General features: G+C 31.0%; 2 protein-coding genes across 2 annotated transcripts; both read right to left on the bottom strand.

The window, feature by feature from the left end:
- Positions 1-9043: 9043 nt before the first annotated feature.
- On the bottom strand, positions 9044-10888 carry LOC106317150 (transcription factor bHLH71). Its single transcript, XM_013755007.1, has 3 exons — positions 10535-10888; positions 9709-10176; positions 9044-9253 (listed from the first exon to the last, which is right to left on the bottom strand). Exons 1-3 carry the CDS (start codon positions 10886-10888, stop codon positions 9146-9148), a joined length of 930 nt encoding a protein of 309 aa, XP_013610461.1. The 3' UTR covers positions 9044-9145.
- Positions 10889-15218: 4330 nt separating this feature from the next.
- LOC106317231 (RING-H2 finger protein ATL30) lies at positions 15219-16172 on the bottom strand. The gene has a single exon (XM_013755084.1). The coding sequence runs from the start codon at positions 16062-16064 to the stop codon at positions 15219-15221; it is 846 nt and encodes a 281-aa protein (XP_013610538.1). The 5' UTR covers positions 16065-16172.
- Positions 16173-19686: the final 3514 nt, after the last annotated feature.

The following is a 19686-nucleotide window of genomic DNA, read 5'->3' as shown; positions in this document are numbered from 1 at the left end:
TCTCTACTAAATATATATATATATATATATATATATATATAAATATTTCATAATATATATTTATTCAAACTTTAATTATATATTAATAGACTGAATTATTCTTTAAATTATAATTTTTAAAGAATATATTTAAAAAACATAACTTCAAGAAAACTTGAGTCAATTAATAAGGTAAACTTGTACATATTTTTTTATGTTAAATGCTTCTTATTAGTTAGTTTAATATAAGTATTAAAAATAAAATTGATAAAAATAATTGGTAAATTAAAACTTAAATAAAATAATTTATATTGTTGAAAAGGTAAAACTAATATTAAAGTAAAGGAAGAAAACAAATCTTTTCCATTAGATAGCAAGAAAACAAAGGAGAAAAGAAGACTTAATTTATAAAAATGTGACTAAAATAGAATAAAGTGTACAAAAATTTAAAGAAAATGGAGCCCTTGAGATTCGAACATGGGTTGCAAGGAGGGCTCTTGTGACTTTCAAACCATTAGAGATGACAACGTTAATATTTATCTTTTTACAAGATCTTTCTATAATTTAATATGTGGCACGTGCCACACCTTCTCAAAGAAAACTCCACGACAACTACATCATTATATTACAAAACACCACTGTTTATTCTAAATTCTGAATTAGTGATGTTTAAAAGAAAAAAATTTCTAGGATAACATTACAAAGGTTTTATTATAAATACAGCAAACAAATGCTAAAATAACTAACTAAAATAACTAAAACATGTTTTATTAAAGAGGTAAAAAACACTTATACCCTAGGTTTAACTAATTTAGACTTAGAATATAGATTTTGGGAGTGCAGTTTGAGGAGACGTGAGGTTTAGGATTTTTTTCATAACATATTAATATTTAAAATAATGATTTTTGAAATAGTTTCAAAAGAATTTTTGGATTTCACAATAAAAGTTCGAAAACAAGTTTTAATACAATTTGTTTTACGAAAAATATAAAAATCAAATTGAAACAAGTTTTCTATTTTGTTTTCATATTTATATATTTTGTAAAATAATGATAGAAAGATCTTTTATTTTTTAATAAAACCTCTTTTGACTGTTTTCATCCATCTGGTTATTGACTTTATCTCCTTTTTTGTATTCTTTATGTGGAAAATAGACTGACTCTCTAGCTAAACGTGTTTATCTTTGCTAGCTTCTTTTCATTCAGCCGGAATAAGCTTATTTAAAGTATTCATGAATGGTTGCGCACATGAAAAACTAAAACAAATATATGTATTTTTAATAGTAAACTTAAAGAGAAATTTAAAGTGATATAAAGTAAATTTATTTATAAATAATAATATTAAGAATATAATAATTTATTAATTTATAGAATTATTTTTTTAACAAAATAATTCTCTTATATTTATATTTATAAAATATTTCAAGTTTTAAAAGAAGAAAATTTATTTTTGATATTGTATATATACTCTATTTGTTTCTTGTTACCCAATGAATGTCACTTAAAATTTTCAATGTAAATTTTAATTTTTTCAAATTATTATAAAATACAAAATATATTTATTTTATAGATATTTATTTATCTCAAATACTATTGTTTAAACAGTTGTAATTATTAAAAATTTAAACGAATTTGAATTATTTTCTTAATTTGTGTAAAAATTTAAAGTGACACTCTTTAAGAAATATAGGGGGTACTAATTAATTTTTTATAATTGAATTTCCTTTTAATTTAATTATTTTATTAATTTGAAGTCGAAATTACATATCCTATAACATAATTATGTTTTATATGTAATGCAATAAAATAACACAAAATGATGAAATGAAAAAATATAAATATAAATTTATTTTAAAAGGAAAGCAAACAATACAATATTTGTTTATGTCTATGTAACCTTTAAACCAGTATATATATAAAATTATTAATTTATAATTTTAGTGAAACAATCACTACAAAAAAAAAGTTTCTTTGGCATCATTTATTTTATATATTTACATTACTTATAAATGACGTAAACAAACTTCACATCACTTAATTAAATGACTCTGAAAGTGATACAAATAAGTTGAATCATTTTTGTAATAACTGATATAAATATTTTTATTATTTACATCAGTTAATGTAAGTGATGTTAATATGTAAGTGATATTAATACCTACATCAATTTTTTTTTAAAATGATGTTACTGTTAGTATCAGTTGAAATAAATGGTTTCAACTTTTTATATGATTTATTAATAATTAAATTAAATTAATAGAAAATTATTTTATTAATTGTATAATTTAATTAAAAATTATTAGTAATTGTAAATAACTAATGTAAATTTTATTTCTGAAGATAAATAAATTAAAATATTTTATATTCATCATTTCCATTAATAATACGAATAAAAAGAAGTAAAAATAAATAAAAGATATACATAGAAGCCCTAATAAAAACGAAAATATGAACTGATAGAAAAAGATTGTACAACAATTAAAAAAAACTGTGATGAGAGTTCTTCAACCGAGATTTGGCTTCTTCTTTTTCTTTTCTTCGGTAGACTTCCATCTTCTATACTTCTGGACATTCATGATCAGCCATTTTTCCAGTAGAATACATAGTTGCTTTCATCCTCGAACACCTCATGCTTCTGCTGAAATCAATGGCAATATTACATAATCAAACCATCTGAACCCTTTTTCTGGAGATATGCGAAAAGTTTGATAACCATGTGTTTCTAGTATAATTTGTAATGGTCAGAAGAGCAGAAGAGAATGAATTTAAAAAAATAAAGATCTTTAAGCCATAAACAAAATACTAGAAACTATGTTTGGAAAAAAAAAACAGAAGAAGAAGAAGAAGAAGAAATAATAATACCTTGATAGATTTTTTTCATCAAGTTCGTTGGATTAGCAAACGTTAGTTTTCTCTCGAATCATGCAAACGAAGAAACATAATCATCATCTCATCATAAGGAACCAATGGGTTGCTAATGAGACGTCATCCTTACTCATTTAAGAAAAAGTTTGATTGCTTGTAGAATATTTGTTTCTAATAACAATAAAACTGTTAACGAAGTCTAAGCACTAGAGAGATGAAGTGGGGATCTAGATCATGCGAAAAGAATATGCTTTTGGATAAAAATAAAACTGTTAAGAATAAAAATGTTATAAAACACAATTAAATTAGAGCCACAAAAAGATGCTAAAGCCACAACATCTAAACTACATCGTAATCTCTATATTTTTTTAAAAAAATAATAAACTTTATACCATAAAAAAAATTAAATGATAAAAATTAAAATAAAATAACATCTTCTTTTATTAAATTGACGTCAAAATAAATATATATTACATAATTTGCATTAGTATCAATTTTTATTGATGTAAGTTTTGTATTGAATAAATAAATGATGTTAAAAAATAAAGTAAGTACATCAATTATTTAACCGATACAAATGTATATAATAATATCAGTTATGTTAAACTGATACCAATGAATAAAAATTAGGGAAATTGGAGCCTATAACCACCAAAAAAACCGTAATTCACCCACAAGTCATTTCTCCTAACAGTCCTATACACGCCGTTAAATATATATTAATACTGTAATAGCCCTTCGTATAACCGGCGCAACCTACAAAAAAATAAATTAAAATTATGAATTATTAACTGCAGAAAAGTAAAACGTGTCTTCCCCTACTTCACATCTCCCCTTTTATACTTCATTTGGTAATTTTCTCGAAGTCGAAAGGTCTCCGGCGCCGATTTCCTCCAACGCCTCGCATCTGCATGCAATCGAAAGCTTTTACATCTCCTTCGTACTTCCTTGTCAATCGTCTTCCGCGTTAGTGTTTCACCGGCGGTTAGTAACACAACCTTCCTCTTCAACTTCACGAACTCGATTCTTCTCAGATCTTTGAAACTCATGTAAGTTCTCCGTGTTTTCCATCGATTATCTTCACATTCTCTTTGTCTGTGTCCAAATCAACTATTCCACTTGTGTTTTTATCTAATATGTATAGTAAATGGTGTAGTAATACTGTTTCGATATGGAATAGCATATGCGTTACATACGGGTTTCACCGTCTAGAAATGACATGATCTCCATTAGGTATATTCCATTTGACTTGGAATAGAATAAAATATAGACGTTTATATAACATTTGACTTTGAATGAAATCAATTCGGACGTTTTAACCTTCTTTATATTTTGAATTCATACTTGCATTTATATTTACTTTTTTTTATACTTGTATTAGGGTTTACATTTCCGTGTAGGGTTTAGTGATGATTGGAGAGGGGTCTGTTTCTGGAATATTGAGTTCGTCATTGCAAGATTGGGGTTAACATTGAATTAAGTGTCATATTTCCGTGTAGGATTTCATGATTAGTTGATAGGGTTTCTTATATATTCATTCCCCTGTGTGGTTTGAGATCGTGAGCTATGTATATCGTTACGTCTTACAGAGTTTCCATTCCACATTATTGTTATACTATACAATTTATTTTACATTTACTTTGTTATATGGATCTTAGCACCTTTATCTTTCTCTTGTTTCTCGGGTTACGAATGGAAGATTTAGGCTGTCAAGTAAATTATTCGAAACTGGATTTGAGCCATCTGGTGAATATATTTTCATTTATATGTAATGATGCAAAGACCATTAATGTGAAATGGAGTATATAATCTTTATTATTTGTTGTATTCTATTCTATACGCAGAACATATAATAGAAATATGATTGTACAGTGCATAAGTATAAGTTATGTTTTGTTGTTGTATTATTGCTACATCTTAGTTTATGTGTATTGATCAAAACTAAGAATTTAAAACTCAATTTTATCATTTCGTTAACCCAATCCACATAAGTGTAAACTTCACACAAATTTTATTAACCACATCTACATTTGTTGTTTGGGTTTAAGGTTTATATTTGAATTTAGGGTTTAGTAAATAAATTTTAAGGTTTAGAATTTAGAGGGTGAGTGAGATTGGGGGTTAGGTCTATGATTTAAGGAAATTAATTACTACATACTTTTAATATTTGAGTTTATGGTTTATATTTTGGTTTAGGGTTTAATGATTAAGGTTTAGGGTATAGTATTTTGTCGGTGGAGGGGATAAGGTTGGAGTTAGCATAAACATTTCATAATTTTACCAATATGTACTATGCTATTTATTTAGTTTCATTCTATTTAGGTTGAAGGTTTATATTTGAGTTTACGGTTTATATTTTAGTTTAGGATTTAGTGATTATGGTTTAAGGTTAACTATTTAGGAGTTTAAGGTGAGGTTGTTATATGGTTACTTATTGAGGGGTTGTATGGGGTTGGTGTTATATACTATTTAGTGATATGGAATAGAACACTAGTGAACTTTTATATTATATTATTTATTTTGTTCCATTCTATTTGAATTTATGGTTTATATTTGAGTTTAAGATTTATATTTCCATGTTTGGGTATAGTGATTACTTGAGAGGATTTGAATTATAGTCGACTTGTGTTGACATTTGGGGCCAGAATTACCAGCTTTCATAAAGCCATATCCATATCAGCATACTATTTGTGTCTACAAGATTGGCTTTGTCATTTGTACTTGGCAGTTTTGAATTTTCTTATTCCACCTGGGTCATATAGAATAAAAATTCATCAGCCTGCTAGTTCATCCTTTCGGTTGAATTTATATTCGACGCTTTAGGTAGACTATGAATGCATCTGCCTGGAATTTCACACTTTCGGTGACATGGGTTCATATTGGATTAGGAGTCATATTCCCCTGTTGGGTTTAGTGATTAGTTAATAGGTTGTAACATATATTCATTTCTGTGTTTTATTTCCATGCTATTTAGCCTTTACGTCGTCACCTATTATATTAAGTCATATAGAGTTGTAATGTTAAGAAATTGGTTTCTCTGTTACGTTTCCATAAGTTGTAAAACGTGTACACTTAGTATCCCCTCATTTTTCTTTATAATGTAACTATCATACGTGATAAATAGCTGGTCTCTCACCTTCGTATATGTATGTGCGTGTTTATATTCCACAGAAAAGTACCACATCACCTATTTTAACCATTGTAACTGGCAACTTGTAACTTAAAGGGGTATAATCGGCTGAAAAGTGAGCAGAAAGACAAACATTAAATTATGTCAAAATCAGTGCTAGTTACCTAATTTGTCTCTGAAAAATGGTTATTTCGCCAATAAGCCCTAAAAAGTATATCATTTTATTGAATTGATGCAAAATAAATTAATAATAACATTGCTTCTTATAATTGATGTTGAATTAGGTATATTTGTCTCATTTGTTAATAATTAATTTAAAATAAAATCATTTAGTTTTCTGATACAATTTAAGTGATTTAACTCACATCTTTTTGGTGGTCTTGGTGGATAAGAAACTGTTGAAGGGGAGAAGGTGAAGGAATATTTTGATGCAAGTCGAGTCAATGGAATGAACAGATACTCTGTGAGATGGTTATTGATGAAGATGTTGATCGAATACTAGCTATCATAATCAGTCTTGTGGCAAAACAAGATTTGTTGGGTTGGCATTATAATGAAGATGGTTTATACACTTTGAAATCTGGATATTGGTTGGGCACTCACTTACCAACTAATGCTCCTCCTAAACCAACTCATGGAACAACAGAACTGAAACACAAGATATGGAAAACAAAAGCTCCTATGAAGCTAAAACACTTCTTGTGAAGATTGTTGTCTGGATGCTTAGCGAATGGTAACAATCTCAAGAAAAGTCATATCACTCAGAATGATTTTTGTCGACGATGTTGCAATGTAGAAGAAACAGAGGAACATATTTTCTTTGGATGTCCGTATGCTGCAGGGGTTTGGAGAGCTTCTGGTGTCTCTAATTTAACCATCAATAATCCAGCTACGGCACTTGAAGAGAAGATAGCAGCATGTTTACAATACTCTCTCCCTACAAGGCTCACTCATTTTCAGGACTTACCGATTTGGATTCTATGGTGAATTTGGAAGAGTAGAAACATGTTGGTGTTCCAACAAAAAGACATACCATGGAGGGTTTTGTTGAGGCAAGCGAAGGAAGATGCCAATGAATGGAAACAGAGTGATCTTTTGGATATATCTAACCAAACAAGAAGAGGAGGAGGCTTGATGAATGGTGAAAGCATGAAATGGGAACGACCTCCTCTAGGATGGATGAAATGTAATACTGATGGATCTTTCCGACAACATTTGACTGAAGCTACTGCTGGATGGATCTTTCGACACAAGAATGGTGTTTATAAAGGATCAGCTCAAGCACGAGGCAGAAGGGTACAAGATGCTTTGGAAAGTGAACTACAAGCGATTCTGATGGTCATACAACATTGCTGGAGTCTAGGCTTTAAGCAGGTGATCTTGGAAATTGATAGTCAAAAGGCTATTGATATCCTCAACAATAAGAAGCTCAATTTTAACCACTACAATTGGATACGAGACATAAGATGGTGGGCAAGGAAATTCCAGAACATCAAATTCAAGTGGATTAGTAGGAATGCAAACAGAGTGGCTGATCAGTTACCAAAAAGGATCGAAGAAGGAGAAGGTTTTCAATTTCATTACTATGTACCTCAATATTTACATGCTCCTTTGCATATGGATCATTTTCATTCAGCATAAGTAATATTAAAAAAAAAACTCACATATTTTTTTGTAGTGAATGTATTTATCTTAAGGTTTTAAAAAATTTATTATCTTATTATGTCATATTCTAAATTAGCATAATTTGGAACCAAAGAAATGTATTAATTTATCGTGTATATTAATTTATTGATAATTAATTTATAAAGTTTCTACTTCAGCATGTAGCAACAATATTACTACGACAAAGTTATGTAATTTCAAAATATCACAAAAATAATAATTTTGAACATTATTACCATCATTAATTTGCATCGCTTCAAGTTTTACAAAACTGTAAAGTAGTACAAATAAATATGTTTCTAATGATATTTTTCTTTAGATTTTATGTTTTGCACTCCAAATTTGATAACAATCTCCGTAAGGTATCATTTAAGTCCTAATTTTATATTACACTTAAAATATGTTTATTCTACTACAAAATTCAAGATCGTGAGTCTTCCTGAAAATTATAATGAGTGATAAATAAGAATATAATTATATAGAAATACAAAGCTATTTCAAAAAAATCAAATTATATAAAAAGGATTTAAATCCCCAAAATATGCTATTTAAAATTTATTAGAAAATGGAAAAAAAATGTAAAGAGGGCATCTCCAATGGTGCATTTTGAAAACATCGAAAATGAGGAAAATTTCTCTCCAATGGTACATCATTTAGAGAAAAAAAATGAAAATATGAATAGTATAACATCATATTTGAGGGAACACTATTCACTAACTCATTTTGATGTTGAATTTTTTTTATTTGTATAATGATCCATAATTTTTTGAAAAACTTTGTTTTATGCATAAACATAATATTTACACAAAATATTACTTTTAAAACTTTTATATAACATATATATATATATATAGTATTATTTTTTTATAACTTATAATCTTATAATGATATATATAATAAATAATAATAATTAACATCAAAAATACATTACAAATTAAAAACACATACAAACCTTACACAACATATTGTGGGAAAAATATATTAACTATTGTTTAAATAAAATTTTACTTTTGTATTGTATGTGATTATGTAATTTTATTAATACAATAAATAGTGTGTTTAAAAAAAGATAGATTGTATTTTAAAATCTAAATTTTTTAAATAAGTAAAAATATTTTTACATTCTATCAAATAAATGGTGTTATTTGCAATAAATAAAAATTGAATATAATAAGAATTGAGAGAGAAAATGATGGGAACCATTGCAGCAATCACTCATTCTGAGTTTATTTCATTTTGAAGAAAAAATAGAAAACCATTGGATATGGTCTAAGAATTCATGTTAGCCTTTACGAATTCACGTTAGCCTTTACGTAGAGTCAGAAAAAGAACCTAGTAAACCAGAAAATAAAAGAAATAAACTTTCTTTATTCCGAAAGAAAAATGCTGAAAGATCTGCTATGTGATAAAATTAAAAAAATAAATAAAAGAAAGAATAAAAAAGGAGGGAGATTTCTCAGAGAAAATGAGTGGCATTTGAGTGATTTAATGGGAAACCGATGGATAATTATGGTACTAATGAACAACAAAAAGGCTCCTCTTCAATGATACTTAGCATGTGATGAACTGCTCCTGCAATGTCATCTACTGAACTCAGAGGGCAACTGTCTTCCACCTTTCAAAATCCAAAAAAGTATGATGTAATTTACACTTATCTCTAGAAAAATGACATCATATAATATTTGGAAGAAAAAATAAGGTAAATTATATTCACGTCGCAGTAATTGAACCTCTTTTCGAGAAATTGGTGAAAAATTAGAAAAGGGTTCATACTTCATAGACATTCCTGTTCTGTGATCTGTGTCTCTGTTCTCTGACCGTTCATGATGTGCTGTCTAGCTCTAATTACAATTACAAGTAGAATAAATCCGGTCTAGTCCGGTTTAGCCTCCGGGTTAGAGTTTATATACGATGATGAAAGAGTTCTAGTACCCTTGTGCTGATAGAGTGAAATAACACATGTATGTCCAAAGGTGTACCATATTTACCGAAATACCACTAAAATTGTGTTGAACTAATCAGGCTTTGTCCCGTTAAGTCCGGTTAAGATGATAGGGTTTTATTAAATACCTTAGTGCTGATGGAGTAGATAGCAAAAGTGTCCAATGTTGTTACACTGAGGTGAACCACGGAGAGGGAGACTGAATGTAAGGCAGCCATCAGCTTCAAAAGTTGTGGTGGCCCGGTGGTGGCCACCGTTGTCCATCGGAAACCTCTTCTTCTCGACAAGATTTTTATGTTAGCATGAGTTTCGATTAGGGTCACTTCGAGATCTTCCATAGCGGTTCTCACGGAGCTTGTTGTGCCATTTCTATTCTCCTGGTTTGGGTCGTAAGAGTGGAGAAAGAAGTGTGAGAGGGATAGCGAACATGGTTGACGGGCATTCTCCCGTTCGCCGTCAGAGTCTTGACTTGTTGAAGAAGTAGCCGTCTGGTTTGTTTGAGCCTTATGAAGCTTTTGAGCTTCAAGAGATAGTAATTGTTGTTCAAGTTCTTTGATAAAATCTATGGCTCCACCAACTATTGAAGCTTGATCGCCCTTTCATTAAAAAATAAAAACGCATAAAAATAATATGCATACAAGTAAATAATAGGCATATAACACCCAAAAATGAAAATTTAAACCTTACAAAAACTCGCCATACAATTGATTCACAAAATCAAAGGTTTTTTATTCCCTTTCAAATAATTTTCCATAAATAATGAAACTCAATTAAAAATCTTACACCTTTTACAAGAATTAATTTTCATAAAATTAGAAACCAATCGAAATAAAAAGTTAAAACCTTATAAACGGGCTTTCCGTAAAATTGAAACCTTAGTTGATATTGTAAGAAAATTTAAAATATATTTTTGAAAGCACAAGAAAATTTAATATATTATATTAGCAATTGAACCTTCTGAGCAAAAGGTTGAGGCATGAGAGATCTTAAAACAGAGAGATGTTGATTCATCTGTCTTCTTCGATTTCTTTCTACGGCGATGTGAGTGATTCGTTGATTCTCAGCTTCTTCTTCGTTTTTGCACACCCTAGGCTTCCTCCTCTTCCGCTTCTTACCTCTGCTTGCCGGTGGTAGTTGCCGTGACGATGGTTCTTGATGAGATATCACTGGAACTGTGTTCTTGGCGATGATGATGTCATTTTCTGGCGGTGGCTCGAGAACGACGAGAGACTTAAATGAGGTTGCTGAAAGAGTCTCGGAGAGAACAAAGTTTAAGAGACCGTTTGATGATAAAGCTTCCCGTGTCATTGCTCTTTAGGACGTTTCTTATTGAATTACTAAGTGTCATTGATTATATAGCAACATTCAAAATCTTTAATTTTTTGCTTAAAAAAAGAAAATAGAGTTATAACATTTTTTTTGGGCAAACGACATTTTCAGAAAAATAAATGGAATGATTTTTTTTTTTTTTTGTAACTGAGGCTTAAATAAATGGAATGATTAAAAAATAAAAATTGTTGAATATATGAGTTTTCTAAGTTTGGACATGTGAGACATTATTTGATTTTGATTTTTGGTCGGTACTGTCATGTACTTTGGAAGCTAGCTTATCTATGAAATTTGCTAATGACATATATATAATTCTGAAGAAAATTTTTATCGTTTAAAAAAACGTTTTATATATCATTAATTTTGTTTTAAAGTTTGACTACATCACCTTCTTTGTTTCATTGTTTTGAAGTTGATGGAAAAAAACAAGCATATAATCACAATCACTATTATGTTTTCACATATTTTTATCTGGTCGAAGACATAATCCTTTTGGCTTCTTAATGAAAACCCTAATTTTAATCGGAAGAAATATGGAGATCATATGAATACTCATACAAGGAAAATAAACTTTAGAGAGATCAATCGATCAGATATATTCGTGGTAAGTTGTAAATTAAATGAGTAAGCTTGATATGATCGTAGTGATGAAAGTGACACAAATTATGTAATCGTCTTCCACAATCAAAGTGTATAAAATTCATAACTACACATACTCTTATGTATGTATATAATTGTATTTTTGATGTTTGAGAAAATGACTAGTAGGAATTGAAGAGAAATGGACCATCACTTGAAATTGTGGACCATCACTTCTTTAACATTTAGCTACCCTTGTTACCATAGCCTCTCCATAACATACTTTTTCTATTTCTGAAAGTAAAATTTTTTATAGTATATACGTTTATTAAAAATTTAATAAATGTTTATAATTTAATTTATTTTTTACTTTATTATACACTTTTCAATAACTTTCCACCGATGAAATTTAATAAATTCAAATATCCTTAATTAATGTTTCTCAAAAATATAAAAAAATACCTTAACAAAATCTATCTTCGTGCAACAAGAAAAAAATCTAAAAAATCTTACTTTCGGAAACATAGGGAGTATTACATTTTTAGAAGGCATGGTTCTTAAATAATTTACGAAATGTTGTTCTTACATATATGTTGTTATATTTGATAAAAATAAAAACTCAATGATCTAAAAAGACTTAATAAGTATTCGATTGACGAAGAAAACAAATGGAACCAAACCGGTTCGGTTTTTGGAATGAGTGCATCGTGGGGACCGGACAGTAGCATACACATACATGGACAAATGAGAGCTGGAAGAAAGCAAATATTTCACATTCAAATATTTTTTTATTTCTATGTTTTTACAGAGAGCATATCACGTTGACATACTTTACCCTCGTAGTTTTACACTTTAACATACTTTATGCTTGCAGTGTACTTTCGACATGTGTTGGTCTTTTTTGTGCCGAAATTGCCTCTAACAGAAAGTAAATGCTTTAACATAATAGATTACAACATTGATTCGGTCCTAAACACTAGTTTGTGGTTACTTGACAACCGAGTTCATGGTCACAGTTTGTAAGTCTTGTTGGACTTGTGGTACAGTCACAAGACAAACGTAACAGTTAGCCTAGTCGTAGTTGTGGTCAGTGGTCAAAAACAACTTGAAATTGTGGACACTAGATATTGGTAAATCCGTAGATCTAGGCTGTTGGTTGGTGTATTTCCATCTTTATGATCACTACACAAAATCTTATTGCTCTGGCCATACCATAAACACTTGGTGGAAAAAAATAGTAATTAATGGACTCATGAAACGGTGCTGTATATTCATCTCCCACTGTAACTGGCCGTCAATACCACACCTTACCTCGTAAGCTTCTTCCAATTTCCAGAACCTCACATCGTTCACCTGACCCCTGCCCATAGCTGTCTTCGTACAAGCAATGTTCCTCAAGAACCTCACATCATTGTTATGGTGAGCGTCACACAGGTAATGGCTCCTTGAAAAATTTGATTCAGAACCATCACTATCACCATCTTCTTCAGCCACGAGTGTTGGAGGAGTGAGGACTTATGGTGGAGTTGGACGAGATTGGTATTTTACGGCGATGAAAACATAAAGAGAAGAAGATAAGGTTTTTTAAGTACACGGGCTTTTTGGGTAAATTACAAGAACAAAGTACATGACCTGTCTAAAGTATGTGTGAGTGTAAAATGAGAGGGTAAAAGTATGTTTAGATGTAATTTTTTTGTTTTTAAATAAACATCTCCACAAGATTTTTTTCATTGATGATATTTATAAAAGGGAATAATAATGTAACAACTGTATGCTTATAATTAAAAAGGACTGTGCTTATACAGTCAGATTTGTTTGCACATTAGGACTTAGGAGGACCACAAAAAACTATATATGAAGGTAAAAAACACAACCAGTGATTATACAAATTTATTATATATTTTCTATAAATTGCTTTTAAGTTTAATCATCTGCAGTTTTTCTGCAGATAATGTTTTTTTTTTGTTAAAATGTAGATATTGTTAGATTCCCAGAAACAAAAACGTTAACTTTCACAAATCAGACAACTACGGACAGAAAATCTAACATAGCCGTTTATGTTAAAGTAAAACTAGATTTTGACCCGCCCTTAAAAGGGCGGGTATATTTTTTGTTTTACATTTTTGTTGAAATTTAATTTTTATATTTTTATTTTTAGTCATACATATGTTTTTCTTTGTATAATATTTATCTTAAATGATTAATAAGAAATTTTAATAATTGTATTAAAATAGTTGGACCACATTTTTATCAATTGGGCATGTTTCTAATTTAATAGTATTGATTAGGTTGGGTTCGATTTTATATTTTGGGATAACCGGGTCTTCTAAACTGCACGACTATTTGTAAATTTCACGTAAGCTAAAGTAGTACACACCTAAGAAACCAGTCTCTATTCATTAGTTAATCCCATTAAAATTATAATCTCCTAATTTCATTGACAAGCAACAATGTCTGTTTGCTTCTTCCAAGTTCCAACGAATGTAGTTTTAACTTAAAGATTCCTGTGAATGTTTTTACACCCAGAAAACGTGTCTACTCTAATCTGACTCGTAGCAATAGTAAACAAACAAGTGTTTAAAATCTCTGAAAGCATCCATCTCTAAACATGCAAAAGATCTTTGTACTCGTGTATCTTTTTTTTTTTTGTCGGCCGTCCATTTTACTAAATCAAGTTCTGATCAGGCAAGACGTTTTTCCGAACATAACTCCCATCTCACCGTTTCTGATCTATATATAAAAAGAAAGAGTGTCTCGGATCCTAGCTTCTTTCGCTAATGAATCTGTCCGGCCATTCTTGCTCATGGAAATGTGAAGCAAGCTCACGCTCTCAAAATTATCCTGTAGATTCTGGAACACATCAATCTTCGAAGCTAAGACTGGTCAGTCCATCGGACTCGTAGTCATATCTACTAGATCTGAGCAATCCGTATTCAAAACAGACCTAAGAAATCATCATGTCTCTCATGCATGAAGCTGCACATAGTAGTCCTTCCATCTTAGTGTGTAAGGCCGAGAGGCTTCTGTTCATTTGATCCTTAAAATTCCACCTAGGTCACTAACATTGCCTTTATCGATCCATGAAGCATAGATTTAGCTAGTTGAAATCTGAGGTGTCCAAAAAGGTATTGTCTCAACAAATGTGGTGGGAGGATCTTTATAATCCTCGTCTACTTTCTCCTTTTCGTAAGCTTTTTGACAACATTCTGCTGGGAAGCAAGTGTATCTATATACAGAGATCAAGAAAAGTGTGTACGAATTTACAAAGTCCAAGAAAAAGAAAGACAAGAACAACAAAGAGGACGAAGAGCATAAACTGTTATTGTCAGATTTGTACACGTCTTAGAGAGTAAACACAATTTTATCTTTAGTCCTCTGCTAAAAAAAAAATTCTTACTGTTTTCTGTTATTAACAGATACCCTCCTATAGTAAAAAGTTCTACAGAGAAGGTTTCAAACTTCAAAAATTAGTTTTTTTTTTTCTCAAGAATATCTTAAGCCCTTTCTAAATCATCTTGGTCTTGAAATACAGTTTTAAGCATTGTGGTGTACGTAACATCATACTCCGAGTGTAGAATCAGAAACGCTTCTCCGTATTTCCCTAGCTTTGAAGTAGCAAAGACATCAATCAAGCTACTTTGTAGAATGGAAACATGAGGATCACGGATGTTAACATATATGGAAAATTCCTTTTTAGAGTTAACGAACAAAATAAAATTTAAAATGTTCTTTAATTTTCTGATTCCGGTACAAGCGATTGACCAGAGAGTTCACCAAACCGGCCTTGTCTGTTTCTCATAAGCTCACCAAACGAAATACAACTCTCGGTTTGGTTATTATTATGTCTTCTCGTTACCTTGATCTTAACATGATCCGGTAATCTCAAAGTAAACCGGTCTTCTTCCTCCGGTTTATTCCTCACTATCGAGTGACCCGTCGTCTTCGATCTCGAAAATTTATCCGGTAAGGACTCCATCTTTACCTCGTTACTCTGTCTCGATAGCAAAACCTCGTTTGATGTTGACGTTTGATCTTGGTTTCCGTTGCTGTTTTCGTGTATGACTTCAATGATCAGCTCTTTGATGTTTTCAGGCGCGGTTGGATCCAAGTTCCGGCGACAAACAGGGCATGTTTTGTTAGATTCAAGCCAGCGGTCGATGCATTCTTGATGAAAAACATGGTAACAATTTGTTAAGAGTCGGAGAAGGACGTGTTCTTCTTCGAATTCAAGAAGACAAATCGCGCATTCTAGTCCGTGTTTATCTTCTCGGAGATTTTTGACTGAGGAGAATGGGAATAATGGGAAGGATTGTATGATTTGTTGCTCTAAACCGGGGTTAACCGGTGGTTGACCGTCGGTTTCTTGTTGTGACTGGATTTGATTTTCGGGTGGTCCGTTGCGGTGAAGGCGATCCCAAGCTTGTGAGAGAGTGTGGAAGAAACATTTACAGCAACATAGAGCGAAGAAACCGATGAAGAGGACGAGGAGGATGATTACCACTAGTTGTGGTTTATTGTAATGATGTGGCGGCCGAGATTCAAGAGTTGTGTTTGGTCCGATCGGTTTCGGCAGCATTGAAGAAAAGAGTGTCAGAGAATGTATATCTCCGCCGTAGGTATTCAAAAACTGGAATGTTATTTTGGTTTCTAAATTTCTGGATTTTCGGTTTTTTTTTTTTGGGATGAAATATGGTGAGAAAGTGAGTGTGTAGTGTGCTAAGGATTGATTTACTTAAATTAGAAATGAGTTTTTGTTAGTTGTGTGTGTGTGTGTGATTGTTTTAACTTGCATTGAACGAGTCTTTAGTTACATTGTTTCATTTGATGATTAAACCACATAATTAAGCTACTTAGTATAAATGCTGAAAAGCGCAGAAGGGTTGCTTAAAGTTCAAGTCAAGATGCTTGGCTCGTCCTTCTGTTGTGTGTGAGGTGGGCTATTACAGACAGTTTGGGTTATATGCTCATTTGGTATCGATCTACCATCGATATAATCTGCGGCAATTATTCGATATGTCCAACCATTTATCGAAGGAATACAAGTTATACAACCACTTCGTACTTAATTAAACATCATACATTAATTGTTTACCTCTTAATTTTTTTTTTGGATCAAATTGTTTACCTCTTAAAAGCTTTGAAATTAGTACCAAACTATGATAAAACCTGCGCAAAAAAGTTTATTTGTATATATTATCGAAAATTGTAAAACTAAACTATAATTAATATATCATGGGTTGATCGGATTGGACATTAAACAAATAATGACACAAAAACTTTATTTTTTTCCACTGAACACATTCTTGAAAAAAGTGAACAGTACTATTTACACAGTGTAATTATTTTGACATTTATATTCCATATGGTTTTGAAAGATTTCAGATCAACTATCGAATTGATGCATGTCATTTTAATGCTTTTAGTCGTATGCTTAATGAAAATTTACATTTTTATAATTTAAAATCGTTTTAAAAAATTCAAAATATAACATATAAGAAAAATATGACATATAAGGTTTTCTCATTTTTGTAATTTAAAGTTGCTTTAAAAAATTTAAAATATAGCATATAAGGGTTCCTCTTTTTTTTTTGTAATTTAAAGTCATTTAAAAAAATCAAAATATAACATATAAGAAAAAATCTATTTTTTTTATTATTTGGTTAATGTGATTGTTTAATTTTTTTAATAATATAAAATTAAACAAAAATGAATAATGATGCAACAATTGCTATCAAATATTTATTATTCATAGTCATTAATTGTCATATATATTAATTATATTAGCGCTTTTATATTTTGAGTTAATATAATGTTCCTTAGTAATTGAACTTGAACCAACTTTTTTTCAATTGATTCTTAAGCTGTCACGTAAAGTAAATTGTCATCCTAATTAAATTACACCTAAGCATGATCTTTTTTTAATAAACTTAAGGTTGTCTCAAATTAATTTATAGAGTTCTTCTACTATATATACATAAACTGAGGTATTCTAAAATACCTTTTTCTTTTGTGTTATTATGATTATACCCCAGTACATGGAGGAAGTAATAAACGTTCATAGACACTATAAATAAATATATGACCTCCCTCTCAGTTAAAATCATTCAATTAAGATAAGAGTGAACCCACTTTGATTGGGCCTAACTTCTTATAATATTAAAATTAATCGGTGATTAATCCGATTCAAATTGCCTAACGTGATTAAGCGGTCGATTATTAATTTGCCGATTTTTCATAGCGAATTGGCCTAAATACGCTTGGCCTCCAAGTAGCGTTTTGACAGCCGTGTTTGCGGCTACTCGGCCGCATTTTTGAACAGAGTTATTATCATATGGTTTTATGTCTTCTTTTTGTTATAAATATAATGGAAAAAGAATGGAAACACCGAAACAGCATCACCCATTTCTCATGTTCATTATGTTGTTTTCCCAAACTAATATTTTCTTTGGTCATACTTCACCCCTAAATGGCAGACCGATCCGAGTAAGCTTATTCTCAAATCGTACCCGGTTCAGAAATAATCCCAGCTTCTATATATGCTTGAGTTATCTTTTTTCTGTTTTATAACAGTAATGGAAAATTTTTATCTTCATTCGATTAAGTTATTATATAAGAGATTACACCGTCATAGATAAATGGAAAAATTACAAATCAAAATCTCTGGGTTATGAGACATCCACAATCAGGTTTATAACATTCCCTCTTGGATGAGCATTTAGAGCTTATAATGTGCTTTAATGTTGCCTCATTAAAACCTTATCAGGAAAACCCAACTGGGACAAAACCACGATGAAGAAAAAAGAGTACAACACACATTACTCCCCCTGATTTGGACATTACTGAAGGTCAATTGGGACAAAACCATGGTGAAGGAAAAAGAGTACAACACACATTACTCCCCCTGATTTGGACATTACTGAAGGTCCATTGGACCTCTCCAATTTTCTGCAATCTGTAGATGAAGATCTTGGACATAATATGCTTTGTCCTCGAACATGATAGTTGGGTCTTCTTTACCATCGGCCATGCCACAATCTGATCGAACATATTGAGTCATCGACCTCAAATACACACACACGAAATCTTGGATGATGTTGCTGTGATATGCGTGTACCACCATGTGTAAAACATAACCTGTCTGAAAACAAATCAACAAAACCAAATAACCCCTCTTTGGGCTGGTTAGTATAAAATAAACCAAAATCAAAGGCTTCTTCATTGTCCTTCTTATGGACCAGTCAGATCAGTGTCTAAAACAAGATTTCTACATCATCCATCTCAAGACTAAATGGACTTCTTTATCGTCCACCTTTGGACTGAATGGATCAGTGTCCAAAACAAGTGATCTCACGCCCATGTACTAGATAATGGGTGAAACTGGTCCATATTAAAATCTCTTGAGTACCCTTTTCTGTATATACCCTTAGAGTCGGCCGGCCTTATCTCCATGTCTGAGATGGTTTCCTTAGCAACCTCGGATTTGGATTTTGATTATCATTCTCTGCATCTTTCTTTTGTTTCCGAGGATTCTTATCTTTTGGAACCTATTTGGTATACCACGTTTCATACGTTGTATACTCTGTAGCAACTTGATTGTGTCTCTTCTTGGACATCAAATTCGTTGGTGCTTTACAAGCTGGTTTATATATGACTTAGTCATTCTTTTTCGGGTCAGCAAATGTGTATGGCATTTGATTAGCTAGCTTTGTAAATGTATAATCTTTGGACATCTATTTCATATTCTTTAGTCTGAGGATCTTGCCAAGACATTGATGGTTGATTCCATTCTATTTCTTTTACCATTCTTTTACCAGCTTTATTTTTTTTTTGTCCTCCTGGTCTTAAAATAATATGTGTACATGGCCTCAAATATAATCACCCATAGTTGGCTCAAAGTAATTTATTATTGTGGGAGAATCATATCCAACGTATATCCCCATCCTCCTTTTGAGGTCCCATCATAGTTCTCTGTGGTAGAGCAATTAGTACATAGAGAGCACATCCAAATGTCTTATGACGGGGTATGTCTGGCTCTTGACCCGTTAATAATTGTGATAGGGGATATCTATGCTCACTAAATGGTCTGATGCGTATTAATTTAGGTGCATGTAAATTTCGTGTGGCCCAAGCAGTGAATGAGAGTTTTGACCTCATAAGTTATGGTCTATCAATCAGCTATTTGCGTTTTAAAAGATTTC

The sequence above is a fragment of the Brassica oleracea genome, chromosome C9 (genome assembly GCF_000695525.1).
Source record: "Brassica oleracea var. oleracea cultivar TO1000 chromosome C9, BOL, whole genome shotgun sequence".
In the NCBI taxonomy this organism is placed as follows: domain Eukaryota; kingdom Viridiplantae; phylum Streptophyta; class Magnoliopsida; order Brassicales; family Brassicaceae; genus Brassica; species Brassica oleracea.
Note: the sequence above shows the minus strand (reverse complement) of the source record. Positions and strands in the feature narration are given on the sequence as shown.

Coding starts and splice junctions, on each gene's coding strand:
- LOC106317150 (XM_013755007.1), bottom strand. CDS start 10,888: ATGACACGGGAAGCTTTATCATCAAACGGTCTCTTAAACTTTGTTCTC. Junction 10,177..10,534: donor CTCAACCTTTTGCTCAGAAG/GTTCAATTGCTA, acceptor TTTTAATGAAAG/GGCGATCAAGCTTCAATAGT. Junction 9,254..9,708: donor TCTACTCCATCAGCACTAAG/GTATTTAATAAA, acceptor GGATTTTGAAAG/GTGGAAGACAGTTGCCCTCT.
- LOC106317231 (XM_013755084.1), bottom strand. CDS start 16,064: ATGCTGCCGAAACCGATCGGACCAAACACAACTCTTGAATCTCGGCCG.